The 20,455-nt window shown below is 39.9% G+C and overlaps 1 protein-coding gene across 2 annotated transcripts in view; it reads left to right on the top strand.

Annotated features, from left to right (window-relative positions):
- LOC118594502 (solute carrier family 22 member 19-like) overlaps positions 1–9,096 on the top strand; it is a 703,508-nt gene extending 694,412 nt beyond the window's left edge. The window contains exons 7-11 of one of the 2 annotated variants that reach the window (XM_036204435.1): positions 4,972–5,186; positions 6,438–6,546; positions 7,566–7,769; positions 8,161–8,162; positions 9,038–9,096. In XM_036204435.1, the coding sequence (XP_036060328.1) occupies positions 4,972–5,186; positions 6,438–6,546; positions 7,566–7,769; positions 8,161–8,162; positions 9,038–9,096 (589 nt within the window). Of the gene's footprint in view, positions 1–4,971; positions 5,187–6,437; positions 6,547–7,565; positions 7,770–8,160; positions 8,163–9,035 lie in introns of both variants that reach the window. The other variant, XM_036204425.1, reaches the window with a different exon arrangement.
- Positions 9,097–20,455: the final 11,359 nt, after the last annotated feature.

Below are 20,455 nucleotides of genomic sequence, written 5' to 3'. Positions count from 1 at the left end.
CTGGCTATTACAAATAATGAGGCTATGAACATGTGTCCTTGTGGTATGATTGAGCATTCCTTGGGTATATGCCCAGGTGGGTAATAGAGGGCAGGAGTTGGGGGAAAGAGAGCTTAGGGGCGAGGGAGGTCCCAGTTGGATCAGGAGCAGAGTGGGAGAATGGAGAAGGAGATACCATGATGAATGAAGACCCCAGGGGAATAGGAAGAAGCAGAGTGCTAGAGAGGTCCTCAGAAATCCACAAAGATGTGGTGGTATTGTGTTCCCTGAAATATTGTGCACCCTAATAGACTTATCTGGGGTCAGAGAATAGAACAGCCACAATATTAAACATAGAGGTTAGGCAGTGGTAGCACATGCCTTTAATCCTAGCATTCCAGAGGCAGAAATCCTCTGGATCTCTGTGAGTTCAAGGCCACACTGGAAACAGAATGGTGACTCATGCCTTTAATCCCAGGGAGTGATGGCAGAAAGCAGAAAGGTATATAAGGTGTGAAGACCAGAAACTAGAAGCATTTGGCTGGTTAAGCTTTTAGGCTTTTGAGCAGCAGTTCAGCTGAGAGCCATTCAGATAAGGACACAGAAGCTTCCAGTCTGAGGAAACAGGATCAGCTGAGGAACTGGCCAGGTGAGGTAGCTGTGGCTTGTTCTGCTTCTCTGATCTTCCAGCATTCACCCCAATACCTGGCTCAGGTTTGTTTTTATTAATAAGACCTGTTAAGATTCCTGCTACACAAAGATACCTCCACTGTAGACTACTGGCAATGGTCGAGAGAGTGCCTGAGCTGACCTACTGTGGTGATTGGATGGCTGAATACCCTGGCTGTCATGATAGAACTCTCATCCAGTGTTTGATGGAAGCGTATGCAGAGATCCATGGCCAAGCCCCAGATGGAGCTCCAGGAGTCTAATCGGCAAGAGAGAGGAGGAATTGTATGAGCGAGAGACGTTGAGACCATGGTTGGAGGAAGCACAGGGACAAATAGCCAAACTAGCGGAAGCGCATGAACTGTGAACCAATGGCGGAGGAGCCCCCATGGAACTAGACCAGGCCCTCTGGATAAGTGAGACAGTTGATTAGCTTGAACTGTTTGGGAGGCCACCAGGCAGTGGAGCCAGGACAGTCCTTGGTGCATGGGCTGGCTTTTTGGAGCCTAGGGCCTATGCTGGGACACTTTGCTCAGCCTTAGTGTAGGGAGGAGGGACTGGACCTGCCTTGGCTGAGTCTGCCTGGCTGGGCTGACTCCCTAGGGGAGACTTTGCCTTAGAGGAGGTGGGAGTGGGGTGTGGATTCGGGGGGAGGGCTGGGGGGAGAAGGAGGGAGGATGGGGGAATCCATGGCTGATATGTGAAAATTAAGTTAATTATAAAATAAAAATACTATTAAAAACAAGAGTGCTGGCCTGTAACTGGTTATTGTGTCTGGGCCTAAAGACTAGAGGCTGCGGTGATGGCTAGGAAAACAAAGACTCACCTCTTGGTCCAATTAGAGCTGGCAGAGTCTGTGTCTTAGGGAGCAGTGGTCTTGGAGGATGGGTGGGTTTGGGGCATGGGTTGGGGCTTGTAGGTTACAGGGTCTGGTGGGGGATGATGGTAGTCGGTCTTTTTGCAACTGGTTGTGCCTCATACCCATACATTTCTAACAGGAAACTTCTTGCAATCCTGAAAAATGTTAAAAAACCCTCAATGTCATAGCACATTCCTAGAATAGACAATAAGAAGCAGACCCATTACCATGATAACACAAGGATCCAAGGTCTCAGGACCAGAAGGAGGGGCCACAGTGCCTAGTGCAACAAACTCTGAGACAGTTTTTTTCAGCAGACTTGGCAAGCAAAGAATTGTAGATGAATATCTAAATGGTCTTATTAAATAAAAAACACAGAGCCAGATATAAGGGTGAGAGCCTTAGAGAGATCAGGAAAATAGGGAAAGCCACAGCTAACTTTACCTCATCAACTCTGCAGCTTCCAAGTGCAAGTTACTTCCTGGCTACCCATGCCTATATGCCTTGCTGTTCTGCCATCTGATTTGTTTTCTCTGTTCAGCTACATAATTTCCTCTTCTTGCCCAGCTCTGTCACTTCCTGTCTGTCTGTACAGACCTCCAGACCTCCATGGTTAACTAGTGTTAGAATTTAAGGCATGTGTCACCACACCTGGCTCTGTTTCCAGTGTGGCCTTGAACACATAGAGATCCTGCTTGCTAAGTGATAGGATTAAAGGTGTGTGCTAACATTGCATGACTTCTGTGGTGTGGCTGGCTTTTTCCCTTTAATATCCAGGCAAGCTTTATTTATTAAAGCACAAATAAAATATCACATTTCAGTACAAATAAAATATCACCACAAAGAATTTTCTTAGAATGTTTTGTGTTAGTAACCTTGGTAAGACACCTGTGACTCTGACCTTGTGCATATCTGTAAAGTTTTAAACTTATGAACTTACTCTGAGGTTAAAATGAGCTAAGTGTGTGCAGTTTGTGTTAGACTGAGGAGAGATTATTATTTTCTGTGTTAGTCTGAGCAAAAGGAACAAGGCAGGCTTTAAGTGTCAACAGCCTCATGGGACAATGGATCTGGCAATGAAGCATATCCTAGTATATAATTTTTAAAAGATTTATTTTTATTTTATGTAAATATGTGTTTTGCTTACATGCATGTCTCTGCACTACATGTGTGTGTGCCGGGGGCACTGGTGTTGGAAGAGCATATATTTTATATATATCAAAATTATACATCTAAATGAAAAGTCATCTTCCTGACCATCCACAGATATATGTGCTCATAAGATTGCGATGTAATCATGAGATTAGATATACACATAACATGAAGATGGATGGTAATGGGGAGTTATCACAGCTATAATTGCACAAGAAATCTACAACAAAAAACAGCCAATTCATTCAAAAGGTAATAATTCAAAAATGCCTGCATTTTGGTTTAATCCTCCATCAGAATTTTTGACTCTAGTGGGTTGTCCTTTTTAGGATAGCTGAATTTCTCACTGAACAATCCTGTGGGCTGCAATAGCTCATGATAATGGCTCCTGACATTTTTTGTTTTATATACCATCCCCAATTTCCCCTCTCTCCCCTTCTTTCACTCCCCTATCTCCCCATCCCACCCTCCATCCACTTCTTAGAGTGGGTAAGGCCTCTTTTGAATAGTCAACAAAATCTGGCATGCTAAGTTGAGACAGGGCATAGCCCCTCCTCCCTGTAAGATTAGGATTTTATAATTTTATCTCTGTTAAGTTTGAACTTAAGTCTTTGCCAACTATGTTCAATACCAGGCCTCCAAGAGATTTTAGGAACAATATATTTTAATGATAAGGTTTATGAATTTCTGAGGTCTACTCAGGCTAACACAAACTGACTTAAACATAGGTGTCTAACTACTTCTAACTTAAAGATACATGTCCAGCCATTCATGTGTTAGTGTGTTAGGCTTTAGCTATTTGTTTTGTTTTCAAGGCAGGGTTTCACCATGTGGCCCTAGCTGTCCTGGAACTCACTCTGTAGACCAGGCTTTGAACTCACAGAGATCTGCCTGTCTGCCTTCTGAGTGCTGGGATTAAAGGTATGCACCACCACTGCTCAGTTTATTTGGATAAATTGAGTCACACAAGAAACTGTGATATTTTATAAAAGTACACTATAAATGTATCAGGAAAATGAGTTTTTTAAAAAATGAGGTACATTTTTTATAAAATGTCCTTTTATAAAATCTCTCAGGTTTCCCAGTTTGTAGTAAACATAAGGTAGTAAGGCCTAATTAAATCTGAGTCTGAAGAGGGAAGGAGATTTGAGAAGGCAGGCAGGAGGAGTGGCAACATCTGGCCTAGAGTGGGAGGATTCTATGGTTGATTAGAAGATGGCGAGCTGAGGATGGGGTGGCAGAAAAGGGATCCCACTATCAGGGCAAAAAGTAGATAGAAAATGGTTAGGAAAAGTCTTTCCTTCCAAGTCCAGTACTGGGAACTATAACTAGAAGATCTGTTAGAAGGACGAGACCAAGGGCAAGGAGAGGGATGCAGAACATAAGGATGCAGAGGAAGGGAACAGAGAGCCTGTAGGGCCGGGTAGGATAAGTGCCTCTGGATGAAAACCCAATCCAGAGGTTGTTCCTAAGTGAATTGAAGTTTGCCAAGTGAATTTGTATATTTCAAGAGATAGTTGTCCCCAACTAAGTGAAGGGTACTGAGGAGAGTGTGAGAGACTGCCTGATGTACAGTAAGATTTTTGTAGCAGGCTTCAGTGAGTGTGAGAGAAAAATCTGAAACTGTCTGAGAGAAGGGCCCTTGCTCTAGTCTGTGAGAAGAGATGGGTAGGCATTCAGGAGAAACAATGAGAGAAGATGGACTAAGAATCTGGAGTCAAATATAACACATGACGAGGCAAATGATCTGTGCCACGGAAGATCCCAGCTGGTAGTTTTTGGTTTGGTTAAAGGAGGGACTGGTTCCCCAAAGGTGGACCCAGGTATCTCTCCCGGGTTTTGGCACCAAATATAAGCACGCACAACAAGAAACAACCAAAACACAGCCATTTTGAGTGGCTAGAAAGAACTATTTAACTTGAAAAAAAGTGTGAAACTGCTTCAGACAGCAGTAGCTGCAGAAGGCTCTTTGTGTGTGTGTGTGTGTGTGTGTGTGTGTGTGTGTGTGTGTGTTAGATGGCAGGGGGTACTGCTTAGAAGATGGGACAGCCAGGTGGTTAAAATAGGAACTCTGTCAGACAGATGAGATGCTGACAGTTGCAGTCAGGAGCATTCAGTCAAACTTTCAGGGCTTCTGAGAAATGCTTTAGGTTTCTGTTTTCTAGCAAACCCAGCTCAGAAGTTGAGTTATTACTGTCAGCACTGCTACAGTGGGGACCTAACCCAGCTGTAACTTTATGTTTTAACAACTAAAACTGACTGCCTTGACATCAAGTCCAAACTCATGATACAACTTTCTTTGTTCTTTCCAGATTTCTGACATGGATATCTGTGTTTGGCCTGCTGATCAACTTCCAGCACCTGAGGACTAATGTCTTCCTAGTGCAGTGTCTTCTTGGTGTAATCACCATTCCAGCCAATTTACTTGGAATTTTTTTACTGAATTACATGGGCCGTAGAATGAGTCAACTGTTTACCATATCCCTGCTTGGAATTTCCATTTTGGCCATAATATTTGTGCCTCAAGGTGAGGAAAGAACACAGGGTGAGCAAAGAGATTATTTTTTTCCCCTTTCCTCAGGACTTTTAGGCCCACCTATGAAATCAGAACAAAACGCGTTCCAAGAATTTCTCCCAGGAAAGGCTCCAAAGCTACACAGAGAAATACTGTCTCAAAAAAGAAAGAAAGAAAGAAACAAACAAACAGAAAAAGAATTTCTTGTAACCAGTCTGGGCATTTAGGGCACAATTAGTCACGTTTGGTAGATGAATGTTTATTATATTCAAGATGCACATGAAACCTGGTGCCAATCATTTTCAAATTCTGTTAGTCCATATAGGACCTTGTAATCTGATTTAAAATGACCACAGCATATTGTTTCTTCCTCTGTATAGCTCTGTCTCATACTTCAGCTTCAGTAGCAATTTTCTGAACTCTGTGCAGAGTTAGAACTTACGAACTTCATAATATGAGATCACAAATACAACCCTCATTTGGAAAGTTATATCAAGAAAATAAATATCACTTGTATTGAAATATATGAAAGTATGAATGGGTTAAGCACTAAAACTTTTAGAACTGACTCCACTGAATTAAATGGACTTAAGTAATAAATAGGTGTTACACAGGTGGTCATAACTCTTGAATTCAGCAATACTGTAAGTGTTTTTTCCTTCACCTGAAGGCTCAATACAAAGTTTGACTATTACATTACATTGGATTGTGTAGAAAATGACTTTATAAAACTTTCCTTGAGTTGTTTCCAAAATCTGACATTTTTCCTAGCAATAGTCCTTATTCTTGAGTCTTGAAACATTATTTTAAACCAAACCAATCTCCATCTTACACACCACAATAGGACTTCTGTATTTTCATGACACAATTCTGCAGTATTTCACATTAATTGTGGATTTAAATTTCCTGAGACTCTGAATGAGTGTATAGTCCTTAGTTATTTCTCCATGATATTCCTACACTCTGCATGAGAAATTGCTGAAATACTCATCCAGCTTTCTACTTTTTAAAGCAAATATCAAGATATTTAAGACACATGAATCCAAATTTTGGAAGCTTTGATTCTCCATAAACCAGTGTATGCAGATAGGTTACTTTTTTCAATTTATTAGCCGGTGAGGGGATTCTGCCTCTATACATTTCTCTACACTATATTTTACACTTTTACTCATCCCCAGTAAGAATGTTTTCCATTTGGGATTTGGGGAGTACAAATTTCCACAGCTCAGATTTCATGACGGTTCTTGGTCTTCTTCTCTCTAGAAATGCAGATCCTGCGTATGGTTTTGGCAACTTTGGGAGGAGCATTTTCTTTTGTCTCTGTTGGCAATACTCTTGTGCATGCAAATGAGCTACTCCCCACCACAATCAGGTACAAGACTCACGGTTCATTGTCAGGGTCAGAACAAACTTTTCTACCCTTAAATATTTTTGACATTTACTTTAATTAATTAATTAATTAATTAAGTGTGTGTGCATGTGTGTGTATGATAGGTGTCTATGCAGGTATGTGCTTGCTACCATGTGTCCCTGGAGGTCAGAAGATAACTTTCAGGAGTTGATTCTCTTCTGGTCTCAGGGATTGAAATTGAGTCATCAGGTTTGATGGCACTTTTACTTGCTGAGTCATTTTATTGGCTTCTTAGCTTATTCACTCTCATTGACTGGATCTAAAACAATTGATTATGACAATAACAACAAAGTATGTCCAAAGTTTCCTCAAAGTCACCTTTTTGTTAGTTGCTGTTAAGGCTATTTATATACCACTAATTAAATCTAAGATAACATTTGAAACCCAAAAAAGGCAAAAATCATGAGAAATAATCTACTTTAATTTTTGTTTTTATTTTTTAAAAATTAGTTTTAAAAAGCTAGCTTGAAGAATAACAGGCTTATACATTTTCACATCTATTCTGTTTTGGTTGCTCTGTTACTTTGATCCCTCAAATCCCCTTCTGCTAGTTACCTCCATCCCTCTAATTGCCACTCTCCTCCTTCCATGTCACATGTGCACCATTAACCTCTTCCTCACATAAGAGCTTTTCTTTTCCTCTCATTGTCTCCATTCTAGTTTCCTAGCTTTATCCACACTTCCAAACCATGGGCACGTATGCATAGAGGCTAAAATCTAGAATCATCACAGTGGAGAAAACATGTAGTATTTATTCCCCTGGGTATGAGTTTGTAAGTGATAAATGAATGTTTTAATATTGTGATCTTGAGAAAAGACACTATAAATGAAACAGAAATGGGAAAAACAAGAGCAAAAATTATCAGCATTCTTATGCCTAAATATACTGCTGATTTTCATAAGTAATGCAGGATTCTAAGTCACAAATTTCAAATGTGCATCCTTATGTAGTTATTTCTGCATTCTATTTTGTGCTCAAGGGCAACTGCTTTAGGAATCATTGGAATTTCTGGAAGTATTGGGGCATCCTTGTCTCCTTTGTTTATGATCCTCAAGACATACTTTGACTCCTTACCCTGGATCATCTATGGGGTCCTCCCCATCCTTGGTAGTCTTATTGTCCTTCTTCTTCCTGAGACCAAGAATCAGCCTCTGCCTGACTCCATACAAGATGTGGAAAATGAGTGAGTAAACCTCTGCTCCTTATAGGACTTGTGTGCTAATGGTCTGTTATGAGGAAGGTAAAATAGCCTTGTCTCTCAAAGTACTCTGTGCCAGGTGGCCTGATAACTAGGTAGGTTCTTTTTTTGTTGTTTACTCATGGAAATTGTGTTTGGTGTAGAACTATTTGCATATCCTTTCATACACTGATTTCAGATGTGTCTGGAAAGTCTCTATATAACAAAGACCAGATCTACCTAGACTGTATTGGGAGATTTAGAGATAAATAGGACAAGACTATGTGTCTTTTGTCCTCTCTGACCTTGTGTGAAACACATATCCTTGATGATATTTCATAAGCATGTTCAAATACAAATGTTATTTCATCCCTCAAACCTAGTAAGTGCTGGTAAGCTGTCTGAAACTGACAGTACCTATATGCTTGAGTGTGCAATGGTCACTGAATAACTTAAAGATATAGGTCTAAAGACCTGCCACAGATGACACATATCTGAGAGAAGGACTCGTGTTTTTGCTATGAGATTCAGATTATCTTTTTCACTAGGAATGAAAGTTCATGACAGAGAAGAAGGGAATGGTCAACAAAGGGGTCATAGAATGTGAAGAAATGGGCAAGTTTTCAAAACTTTTGGTGCATTTCCATTGCCTTCCCTCACCTAAACCTCTGTGGAGAATACCATGATAACCAAAGAAGAAAGTGTCCTAGTTTGCTTCTGTTGCTGTGATAAAACATTGACCAAATGCAACTTAAGGAGAAAAGGGTGTAGTTTTAGTTTATAGATTAGAGTTCATCACTGAAGGAAGCCAAGCCAAGAACTTGAAGAAGAAAGTAATCAAGGAATGTTACTTACTAGCTTGCTTCCTCTGGCTTGCTCAGCTACCTTTCATATAGATCTTAGGCTATCTGCATAAGGATAATACCACCTACAGTAGGCTAGGCCCTCTTATATTATTAATCAGCAATCAAGAAAATGCTCCAAAGACATGCCACAGGCTTAATCTGATGAATCAATTCCTCAGTCAAAGTTTTCTCTTTTCAGGCATGTCAAGTTGAAAACCAAGATTAGCTATCACACAGAGAGGTTACCAGGGTAGTTGGCCTTTTACGTCACAAGATGTACTCAAGTAATTTGGCAAAAATAATGCATGTTTTCAAAGCAGTTGGGTGAAGGATGAGTTTGCTCTAAAGAGTACAGGGGATGCCCTTTTCTCTGTGTCCTCTCAGTTTCACTGTTATATATTTTTGGTATTTGCTGTATGTGTTACAGAGGGAGAATCTTCAGACAAGTAAAGCAAAAAGATACTTTCATCAAAGTGACACAGTTTTAAAGAACTCCAAGAATGGAATCCGATCAAGAAGCAAGATAAGAAAACTATCACTGATGTTTATGATGATCCAAGATAACTTTGAATATAGCAAACATTTTTCAGCAAATAACAATATAGTAGATAATTTGTATTAAAATTAAAATTGCCATAATATATATATATATATATATATATATATATAAACAAAATTAAAGGAAATCATAACAGTGAAATAAACCTTCAGAGATATTTCTATGATAACAGATACCTATGAGGGGCTGGAGAGATGGCTCAGAGTTTAAGAGCACTGGCTATTCTTCCAGAGGTCCTGAGTTCAATTCCCAGTGACCACATGGTGGCTCACAACCATGTACAATAAGAGATCTGGTGCCCTCTTCTGGCCTGCAGGCTAAACACTTACTGTATACATAATAAATAAAGAAATCTTAAAAAAAAAGGAAAAAATATTTAAAACAACAATAACAACAACAGCAACAACAACAACAACAACAACAACAAAAACAGATACCTATGAAGTTTCCACTAGGATGTGGATGAACCTTCCTGCCGCTGTTGTGACATAATGCCTGGGAAAATTAAAGATGGATGATTTATTGTAGAGTTATCATCAATTTCAGCTCATGGCTACTTGGGTCTATTACTTCAAGGTTTGTGGAAGACAGTACATGATGGCAGAAGGGTGTGCTGGTGGAAAGCTGCTCATTTCATGGTTCCAGGTTGGTAGGCATGGAGAGGGACGGAGGGGGAAGAGAGAGAGAGAGAGAGAGAGAGAGAGAGAGAGAGAGAGAGAGAGAGAGAAAGAAGAAGAAGAAGAAGAAGAAGAAGAAGAAGAAGAAGAAGAAGAAGAAGAAAGGAGAGAGGATGAGGGAGAAAGGGAGAAAAGAAAAGAGGAGAGGGAGTATGGAAATGAAGAAGAAAAGGAAGAAGAAAAGAGAAATAGGAGAAGTTGAAGAACAAAATAAATAAATCTTTCCATGACATGTTCCACTAGCATTTCTTCACCCTGGTTCTACTTGCAATAATTTTTAATTTCTTTTCAATAGTATAACCAGTGGGAACATACCCGTCAACAAATGAAACTTTAAGAGACACTCTAGATCCAGACTATAACAAGAAGACTGATTAAGTTTAAAAATATGTTTTTCCTATAGTTTATAGAAAAAAATTGGTGGAGTAATAATTAACAACATCATACTTTTGAAAATAAAACCTGAAAGATATTTAAAGTATGTCTAAAGATTGAGAATTATTTGTGAGTCTGCCTTCATGTGCAGGAGAAAGTATATTAGATAAAATATTAAACATAACAATAAAGACAATATACAACAAATCTATACCCCCAAATCACACTAATTGTCAATTTAGCTAAACTTTAAGCATTTGCACTAAAGTCAGGGACAAGGCAAGCTTAGCTTGCATAATAAAACAAGAGAAGGAGATAAAGGAAGAAACAGAAAAGGAAGAACTAAGAGTATTTTTAGATTGTGTGATTATATAATAAAAGACCCTAATGTGCACACCAGAAATCTAAAGCTTATAAACATTCAGCAAAGTAGCAGAATACAAAATAATCACTAGCCTTCTTATATATCAATGACAAACATTTTGAGAAAGAAATCAAGAAAGCCATCACATTTACAATAGCCTTAAAAATCTTGAAATAGGTCCAACCCCTGGACACCAGCCATCTTGGGAGGACCTGCCCAACTTGGCCCCAGTTTCCAGCCAATTGCCTGGCACTACAGGAAAGCTCCCCTTTCCCAAGACTGCAGGCAGACCCCTCAGTCTCCACACTCTGCCCCAACACCCATTTGCCTGAGACCCCAGCCACTTCCTGAGAATCAGAGACTAGCTCCCAGCTTCCATCCTGCCCTGGAACTCCCACCTGGACAAGAGGTGAGTGCCTGGGGTCACAACCAGAGAGGTATGCACCTGGATCACAGCCCGGGGCATCAGCCACACTGGGGAAGACCTGCCCAACTGGGCTCCAGGTTCTGGGCATAGGGCAGGATCCCCCATCCTCACCTGGGAGGTTCCCCCTCTCCAAGAAAATCTGGTGAACCCTACAACCTCCACGCCCTGCCCCCCCCCACATCTGCCTGAGACCCCCAACCACTTCCTGAGACTTAGAAACCAGCCCCCAGCTTCCATCCTGCCCCCGGAACTGTGAGTGCCTGGGGTTGTAATCAGAGAGGCAACCACCTCTGGGTCCCACCCCTTGGCACCAGCCATCCCTGGAGGACCTGCCCAACTTGGCCCCAGTTTCCCACCATTCGTCAGGCCCTGCGGGAAGGCTCCCCCTTTCCAAGACTGCAGGGCAGTCTCCACACCCTATCCCCCACACACATTTGCCCAAGTTCCCAGCCATTTTCTGAGACACAGAGACCAGCCCCCAGGTCCCATCTGTCCCAGAACTCACATCTGGACTAGAGAGACCACAGCTACATTCCGCCCTGGAACTCCCATATGGACCAGAGCTTCCATCCTGTCCCAGAACTCCCATCTGGACAAGAGGAGCTCCCATCTGGACAAGATAAGGAGACCCCAGGGACTTTCTGAGACTCAGAGTCCAGGACCCCAGCTCCTATCCAGCCAGCACACTCATCTGGACCAGAGCTCCCATCTGGACCAGAAAGAGGCTCATTAAATCTGTCAGCTCTGTCTGGACCAAGTACAATGATAAGACCAAGAACGAACCCACAAGGAGAGGGGCAGACGCCAAGGCAGAAGTACATACAACAAAATAAAGAGCAATACAGCATCACCAGAACCTAGCACTTCTCCAACAGCTAGACCTGAACATCACGGAATAAAAGAAGAAGAAAACAACCTTATAAGTAACATCATGAAGAGGCTAGAGCCTTATATAGAAGAAATCAAAAATAAAGTGAAGGAACAGACAAACAAAAAATGGGAAGAACGCTATAAAAAACTAGAGGAAAGGATAATTAAAGCAGAAGAAAACTATAAGTCCCTGAAAGAAAATCATGAAAAACCGAGGGAAACAGTCCAAGACCTGAAGAGGGAAATAGAAAAACTGAAGAAGACACTAACAGAAGGGATGCTGGAAATAGAAAATCTGAGTAAACAAACAGGAACGTCAGATGCAAGTAGAACCAACAGAATGCAAGAGATGGAAGAGAAGATCTCTGGTGTTGAAGATATGGTAGAAGAAATAGGTTGATCAAAGAAAACACTAAAACCAACAACGTCATGACACAAAATGTCCAAGAAATTTGGGACACCATGAAAAGACCAAACCTATGAATAATAGGGATAGAGGAAGGAGAAGAATAACAACTCAAAGGCACAGAAAATATATTTAACAAGATCATAGAAGAAAACTTTCCCAACTTAAAGAAGGAAATGCCTATGAAGATACATAGACTAACAGACTAGAACTCCCCAAAAATGTCTTCTCACCACATAATAATTAAACAACTAAACGTACAGAATAAAGAAAGAATACTAAGGGCAGCAAAGGAAAAAGGCCAAGTGACTTATAAAGGCAAACCCATCAGAATAACACCTGATTTCTCGATGGAGACTTTGAAAGCCAGAAGGACCTGGACAGATATAATGCAGACACTAAAAGACCATGGATGCCACCCTAGACTAATATACCCAGAAAAACTTTCAATCATCATAGACGAAGTGAACAAGACCTTCCAAGACAAAACCAGATTTAAACAATACTTATCCACAAACCCAGCCCTACAGAAAGCACTAGAAGGAAAATTCCAACCTAAGGAAGGCAGATACACACATGAAAACACAGGCAGTAGATAACACCACAGCAGTAAACCCCAAAGAAGAGAAGGACACACACACTACCACCAAAAAAATAAAAATAACAACAGGAACAAACAATCACTGGTCATTAATATCCCTTAATATCAATGGACTTAATTCACCTATAAAAAGACACAGACTAACAGAATGGATACGAAAACAGGACCCATCTTTCTGCTGCATCCAAGAAACACACCTCAAATTCAAAGACAGACACCTCCTAAGAATAAAAGGCTGGGAAAAGACTTTCCAATCAAATGGTCTTAAGAAGCAAGCTGGTGTAGCCATCCTAATATCCAGCAATATAGACTTCAAACTAAAATCAATTAAAACAGATGATGAAGGACATTACATAGTAATGGCAGGAAAGATCCACAAAGATGAAATCTCAATTCTGAACATTTATGCCCCAAACACAAGGGCACCCACATATGTAAAAGAAACATTACTAAAGCTTAAAACACATATAAAACCCCACACACTAATAATGGGAGACTTTAACACCCCACTTTCACCTCTGGACAGAAACATATTGAAACTTAACAGAGACATAATGGTCGTAACTGATGTTATGGCTCAAATGGACTTAATCAATATCTACAGAACATTCCACCCGAACAAAAAAGAATATAGCTTCTTCTCAGCACCCCATGGAACCTTCTCTAAAATCGACCAAATACTTGGCCACAAAGCAAAGCTCAACAGATACAAAACAATTGGAATAACCTCATGTGTTCTATTGGGCCACCATGGTTTAAATTTAGATTTCAACAACAGAAAAAAACTACAGAAATCCTACAATCTCATGGAAACTGAATAATGCAAAACTGAATCGCCAATGGGTTAAGGAAGAAATAAAGAAAGAAATTAAAGACTTCCTAGAGGTCAGTGAAAATGAATACACCACATACCCAAACTTATGGGACACTATGAAAGCAGTGCTAAGAGGGAAATTCATAGCACTGAATGCCCACATAAAGAAGCTTGAGAAATCTCACGCTAGTGACTTGACAGCACACCTGAAAGCCCTTGAACAGAAAGAAGCAAAGTCTCCCAGGAGGAACAGACGCCAGGAAATTATCAAATTGAGAGTTGAAATCAATAAAATAGAAATAAAGAGAACAATACAAAGGATTAATGAAACAAAGAGTTGGTTCTTTGAGAAGATCAACAAGATAGACAAGCCCTTATGCAAACTAACCAAAAGACAGAGAGAGAGCATCCAAATTAACAAAATCAGAAATGAGAAGGGTGACATAACAACAGACAATGAGAAAATTCTCTGAGATCTCATCAGGTCATCCTTCAAAAACCTCTACTCCACAAAAGTGGAAAAAGAAATGGATAATTATGTGGATAGGTACCACATATCTAAGTTAAATCAAGACCAGATAAACAATTTAAATAGTCCAATAACCCCTAAGGAAATAGAATCAGTCATTAAAAGTCTCCCAACCAAAAAAGCCCTGGACCTGATGGTTTCACTGCAGAATTCTACCAGATCTTCAAAGAAGACTAAGTCCCAATACTCTTTAAATTGTTACACACAATAGAAGAAGAAGGCATATTACCAAACTCCTTCTATGAGGCTACAATTACCCTGATTCCTAAACCAAACAAAGATGCAACAAAGAAAGAGAACTACAGACCGATCTCCCTCATGAACATTGATGCAAAAATACTCAATAAAATACTGGCAAACAGACTCCAAAAACACATCAAAACAATTATCCACCATGATCAAGTAGGCTTCATCCCAGGGATGCAAGGGTGGTTCAACATATGAAAGTCCATCAATGTAATACACAATATAAACAAACTCAAAGAAACAAAACCACATGATCATCTCACTAGATGAAGAAAAGGCATTTGACAAAATCCAACACCCCTTCCTGATAAAGGTCATGGAGCGATCAGGAATACAGGGAACATACCGAAACATAGTAAAGGCAATCTACAGCAAGCCAACAGCCAACATCAAATTAAATGGAGAGAAAAGCAAAGCAATACCACTAAAATAAGAAACAAGGCAAGGCTGTCCCCTCTCCTCATACTTGTTTAACATAGTATTTGAAGTTCTAGCCAGAGCTATAAGACAACATAGGGAGATTAAGGGGATACAAATTGGAAAGGAAGAAGTCAAGCTTTCCCTATTTGCAGATGACATGTTAGTATACATGAGTGATCCCAAAAATTAAACCAAGTGGAGGATACTAGATGTAAAACAAAGATGACTAGACTGCTACACAATGCACTAAGGACATATCCTGGTCCCACAGACTGGGTGCCTCCCAAGCAGATCAAGCTATTCAGTTGTATCACTTATCCAGAGGGCCTGTTCCAGCTGGGGGCTCCAGAGCCTTTGGTTCATAATTCATGTGCTTCCATTCATTTGGCTATTTGTTCCTGTGCATTTTGCAATCTTGGATTCAACAATTCATGCTCTTGATGACCTTCCTCTTTCTCGACACTTGGACTCCTGGAGGTCCAACTGGGGACTGGCTGAGGATCTCTGCATCCACTTCCATCAGCTATTGCATGAGAGTTCCAGCATGACCGTTAGGGTGTTTGGCCATCTGATCACCAGACTTGGTCAGATCAGGCTATCTCTTGACCATTTCCAGTAGTCTACAGTGGATGTATCATTGTGGATTCCTGGGGACCTCTCTAGCACTTTGTTTCTTCCTGTTCTCATGTGGTCTTCATTTCTCATGGTCTGTTATTCCTTGTTCTCCCTTTCTGTTCTTGATCCAGCTGGGATCTCCTGCTCCCCTAAGCTCTCTTTCCCTTGAAACTTGCCCTTCATTACTCCCACTCATGTCCAGGTTGTTCATGTAGATCTCATCCATTTCTCTGTCATTGGGCAATCCTTGTGTCTTTCCTAGTGTCCTGTTTTCTAGGTAGCCTCCCTGGAATTGTGTTGTAGTCTAGTTATCTTTGTTTTACATCTAGAATCCTACTATGAGTTAGTACATACCATGTTTGTCTTTCTGAGTCTGGGTTACCTCACTCAGGATGATTTTTTCTAGATCCATCCATTTGCCTGCAAACCTCATGATGTCATTGCTTTTCTCTGCTGAGTAGTACTCCATTGTGTGTTTGTACCACATTTTCTTTATCCATTCTTCAAATGAAGGGAATCTAGATTGTTTCTAGGTTCTAGCTATAACAAGCAATGCTGCTATGAACATAGCTGGGCAAATGCCCTTGTGGTATGATTGAGCATTCCTTGGGTATGTGCCCAAGAGTGCTATAGCTGGGTCTTGGGGGAGATGGATTCCCAATTTTCTAAGGATATGCCACATTGATTTCCAAAGTGGCTGTACAAGCTTGCATTCCCACCAGCAGTGGAGGAGAGTTCCCCTTGCTCTACATCCTCTCCAGCATAAGCTGTCTTCTGTGTTTCTGATCTTAGCCACTCTGACAGGTGTAAGGTGGTATCTCAGAGTCATTTTCATTTGCATTTCCTGGATAATTAGCGATGTTGAGCAATTCCTTAAATGTCTTTCAGCCATTTGAACTTCCTCTGTGGAGAATTCTCTGTTTAGTTCTATAGCCCATTTTTAAAAATTATATTTGTGTTTTAATTTAATTTTACACATCAGCCATGGGTTCCCATGGCCTCCTCCCTCCCACCCCTTTTCCACCTTCCCCCCATCCCCTCCCCTGCATTCCCATCTCCTCTAGGGCCAAGATGGACTGTTGAGCATTTTGATGTCTAATGTCTTGAGTTCTTTATATATTCTAGATATCAGCCCTCTGTCAGATGTGGGGTTGGTGAAGACCTTTTCCCATTCTGTAGGCTGTCGCTTTGTCTTGTTGACTGTGTCCTTTGCTCCACAAGAGCTTCTTAGTTTCAACAGGTCCCATTGATTGATTATTTCTCTCAGTGTCTGTGCTACTGGTATTATATTTAGAAGTGATCTCTGGTGCCAATGCGTTCAAGACTACTTCCTACTTTCTCCTCTATCAGATTCAGAGTAGCTGGACTTATGTTGAGGTCTTTGATCTACTTGGATTTAAGTTTTGTGCATGGTGACAGATATGGATCTATTTTCAGCCTTCTACACATTGACATCCAGTTATGCCAGCACCATTTGTTGAAGATGCTTTCTTTTTTTCCATTGTACACTTTTGGCTTCTTGGTCAAAAATTATATGTTCATAGGTGTGTGGGTTAATGTCAGGGTCTTCAATTTGATTCCATTGGTCCACATGTCATTTTTTATGCCAGTACCAAGCTGTTTTTATTATGGTAGCTATATAGTAGAGCTTGAGGTCAGGGATTGTGATGTCTCTAGAGGTTGTTTTATTGTACAGGATTCTTTTGGCTATCCTGGGTTTTTTTGTTTTTCCGTATGAAGTTGAGTGTTATTCTTTCCAGATCTGTGAAGAATTGTGTTGGTAATTTGATAGGGATTGCATTGAATCTGTAGATTGCTCTTGGTAAGATCGTCATCTTTACTATATTAATCCTGCCTATCCATGAGCATGAGAGATCTTTCCATATTCTGACATCTTCTTCAATTTCTTTTTTCAGGCACTTAAAATTCTTGTCATATAGGTCCTTCACATGCTTAGTTAGTGTAACCCCAAGGTATTTTATATCATTTCTGGCTATTGTAAAGGGTGATGTATCTCTGATTTCCTTCTCAGCCTGTTTTTCTGTTGTATATAGCAGGGCTACTGATTTTTTTGAGTTGATCTTGTATCCTGCTATGTTGTTGAAGGTTTTTATAAGCTGTATCAGTTCCTTGGTTGAATTTTTGGGGTCACTCATGTATACTATCATGTCATCTGCAAATAGGGAAAGCTTGATGTCTTCCTTTCCAATTTGTATACCCTTAATCTCCCTATGTTGTCTTATAGCTCTGGCTAGAACTTCAAGTACTATATTGAATAAGTATGGGGAGAGGGGAGCCTTGCCTTGTTCCTGATTTTAGTGGTATTGCTTTGAGTTTCTCTCCATTTAATTTGATGTTGGCTGTTGGCTTGCTGTAGATTGCCTTTATTATGTTTAGGTATGTTCCCTGTATTGCTGATTGCTCCAAGACTTTTATCATGAAGGGGTGTTGTATTTTGTCAAATGCCTTTTCTTCATCTAGTGAGATAATCATACGGTTTTTTTCTTTGAGTTTGTTTATATGGTGTATCACATTGACAGACTTTCTTATGTTGAACCACCCTTGCATCCCTGGGATGAAGCCTACTTGATCATGGTGGATAATTGTTTTGATGTGTTCTTGGAGTCTGTTTGACTATATTTTACTGAGAATTTTTGCATCAATGTTTATGAGGGAGAACGGTCTGTAGTTCTCTTTCTTTGTTGCATCTTTGTTTTGTTTAGAAATCAGGGTAATTGTAGCCTCATAGAAGGAGTTTGGTAATATTCCTTCTGCTTCTATCGTGTGGAACAATTTAAAGAATAGTGGTATTGTCTTCTTTGAAGATCTGGTAGAATTCTGCACTGAAACCATCTGGTACTGGGCTTTTTTTGGTTGGGAGACTTTTAATGACTGATTCTATTTCCTTAGGTTTTATTGGACTATTTAAATGGTTTATCTTTTCTTGATTTAACTTAGGTATGTGGTACCTATCCAGGAAATTATCCATTCCTTTTAGATTTTCTAGTTTTGTGGAGTAGGGGTTTTTGAAGTATGACCTGATGATTCTCTGTATTTCCTCATTGTCTGTTGTTATGTCACCTTTTTCATTTCTGATTTTGTTAATTTGGATGCTCTCTCTCTCTGTCTTTTGGTTAGTTTGGATAAGGGCTTGTCTATCTTGTTGATCTTCTCAAAGAACCAACTCTTTGTTTCATTCATTCTTTGTGTTGTTCTCTTTATTTCTATTTTATTGATTTCAGCTCTCAATTTGATAATTTCCTGGCATCTGTTCCTCCTGGGAGACTCTGCTTCTTCTTGTTCTAGAGCTTTCAGGTGTTCTGTTAAGTCACTAGTGTGAGATCTCTCCACCTTCTTTATGTGGGCATTCAGTGCTATGAATTTCCCTCTTAGCACTGCTTTCATTGTGTCCCATAATTTTATGTATGTGGTGTATTCATTTTCATTGATCTCTAGGAAGTCTTCAATTTCTTTCTTTTTTCTTCCTTAACCTATTGGTGATTCAGTTGAGCATTATTCAGTTTCCATGAGATTGTAGGATTTCTGTAGTTTTTTATTTTTGTTGAAATGTAACTTTAAACCATGGTGGTCTGATAGAACACAGGAGGTTATTGCAATTGTTTTGTATCTGTTGAGGTTTGCTTTGTGGCCAAGTATGTGGTCGATTTTAGAGAAGGTTCCATGGGGTGCTGAGAAGAAGCTATATTCTTTTTTGTTCGGGTGGAATGTTCTGTAGATTTGATTAAGTCCATTTGAGTCATAACATCAGTTAGGTCCATTATTTCTCTGTTAAGTTTCAATTTGGCTGATCTGTCTAGAGGTGAAAGTGGGGTGTTGAAGTCTCCCACTATTAACATGTGTGGGTTTTATATGTGTTTTAAGCTTTAGTAATGTTTCTTTTACATATGTGGGTGCCCTTGTGTTTGGGGCATAAATGTTCAGAATTGAGATCTTCATCTTTGTGTATCTTTCCTGCCATTACTATGTAATGTCCTTCATCATCTCTTTTGATTGATTTTAGTTTGAAGTCTATTTTGCTGGATATTAGGATGGCTACACTCAGCTTGCTTCTTAAGACCATTTGATTGGAATGTCTTTTCCCAGCCTTTTATTCTTAGGAGGTGTCTGTCTTTGAATTTGAGGTGTGTTTCTTGGATGCAGCAGAAAGATGGGTCCTGTTTTCGTATCCACTCTGTTAGTCTGTGTCTTTTTAATAAGTGAATTAAGTCCATTGATATTAAGGGATATTAATGACCAGTGATTGTTTTTTCCTGTTATTATTTTTACTTTTTAGTGGTAGTGTGTATGTACTTCTCTTCTTTGCGGTTTACTTCTGTGTTGTTATCTATTGCCCGTGTTTTCAAGGGTGTATCTGCCTTCCTTAGGTTGGAATTTTCCTTCTAGTGCTTTCTGTAGGGCTGGGTTTGTGGATAAGTATTGTTTAAATCTGGTTTTGTCTTGGAAGGTCTTGTTCACTCCATGTATGATGATTGAAAGTTTTTCTGGGCATATTAGTCTAGCCTGGCATCTATGGTCTCTTAGTTTCTGCATTGTATCTGTCCAGGTCCTTCTTGCTTTCAGTGTCTCCATTGAGAGATCGGGTGTTATTCTGATGGGTTTGCCTTTATAAGTTTCTTGGCCTTTTTTCTTTGATGCCCTTAATATTCTTTCTCTATTTTGTACATTTAGTTGTTTAATTATTATGTGGTGAGGGGACTTTTTCTCGGGGTCTAGTCTGTTTGGTGTTCTATAGGCTTCTTGTATCTTCATAGGCATTTCCTTCTTTAAGTTGGGAAAGTTTTCTTCTATGATCTTGTTAAATACATTTTCTGTGCCTTTGAGTTGGTATTCTTCTCCTTCCTCTATCCCTATTATTTGTAGGTTTGGTCTTTTCACGGTGTCCCACATTTCTTGGACATTTTGGGTCATGAGTTTGTTGGCTTT

The sequence above is a fragment of the Onychomys torridus genome, chromosome 1 (assembly GCF_903995425.1).
Source record: "Onychomys torridus chromosome 1, mOncTor1.1, whole genome shotgun sequence".
NCBI classification, from domain to species: domain Eukaryota; kingdom Metazoa; phylum Chordata; class Mammalia; order Rodentia; family Cricetidae; genus Onychomys; species Onychomys torridus.
This window is presented reverse-complemented; position numbering and strand designations above follow the sequence as displayed.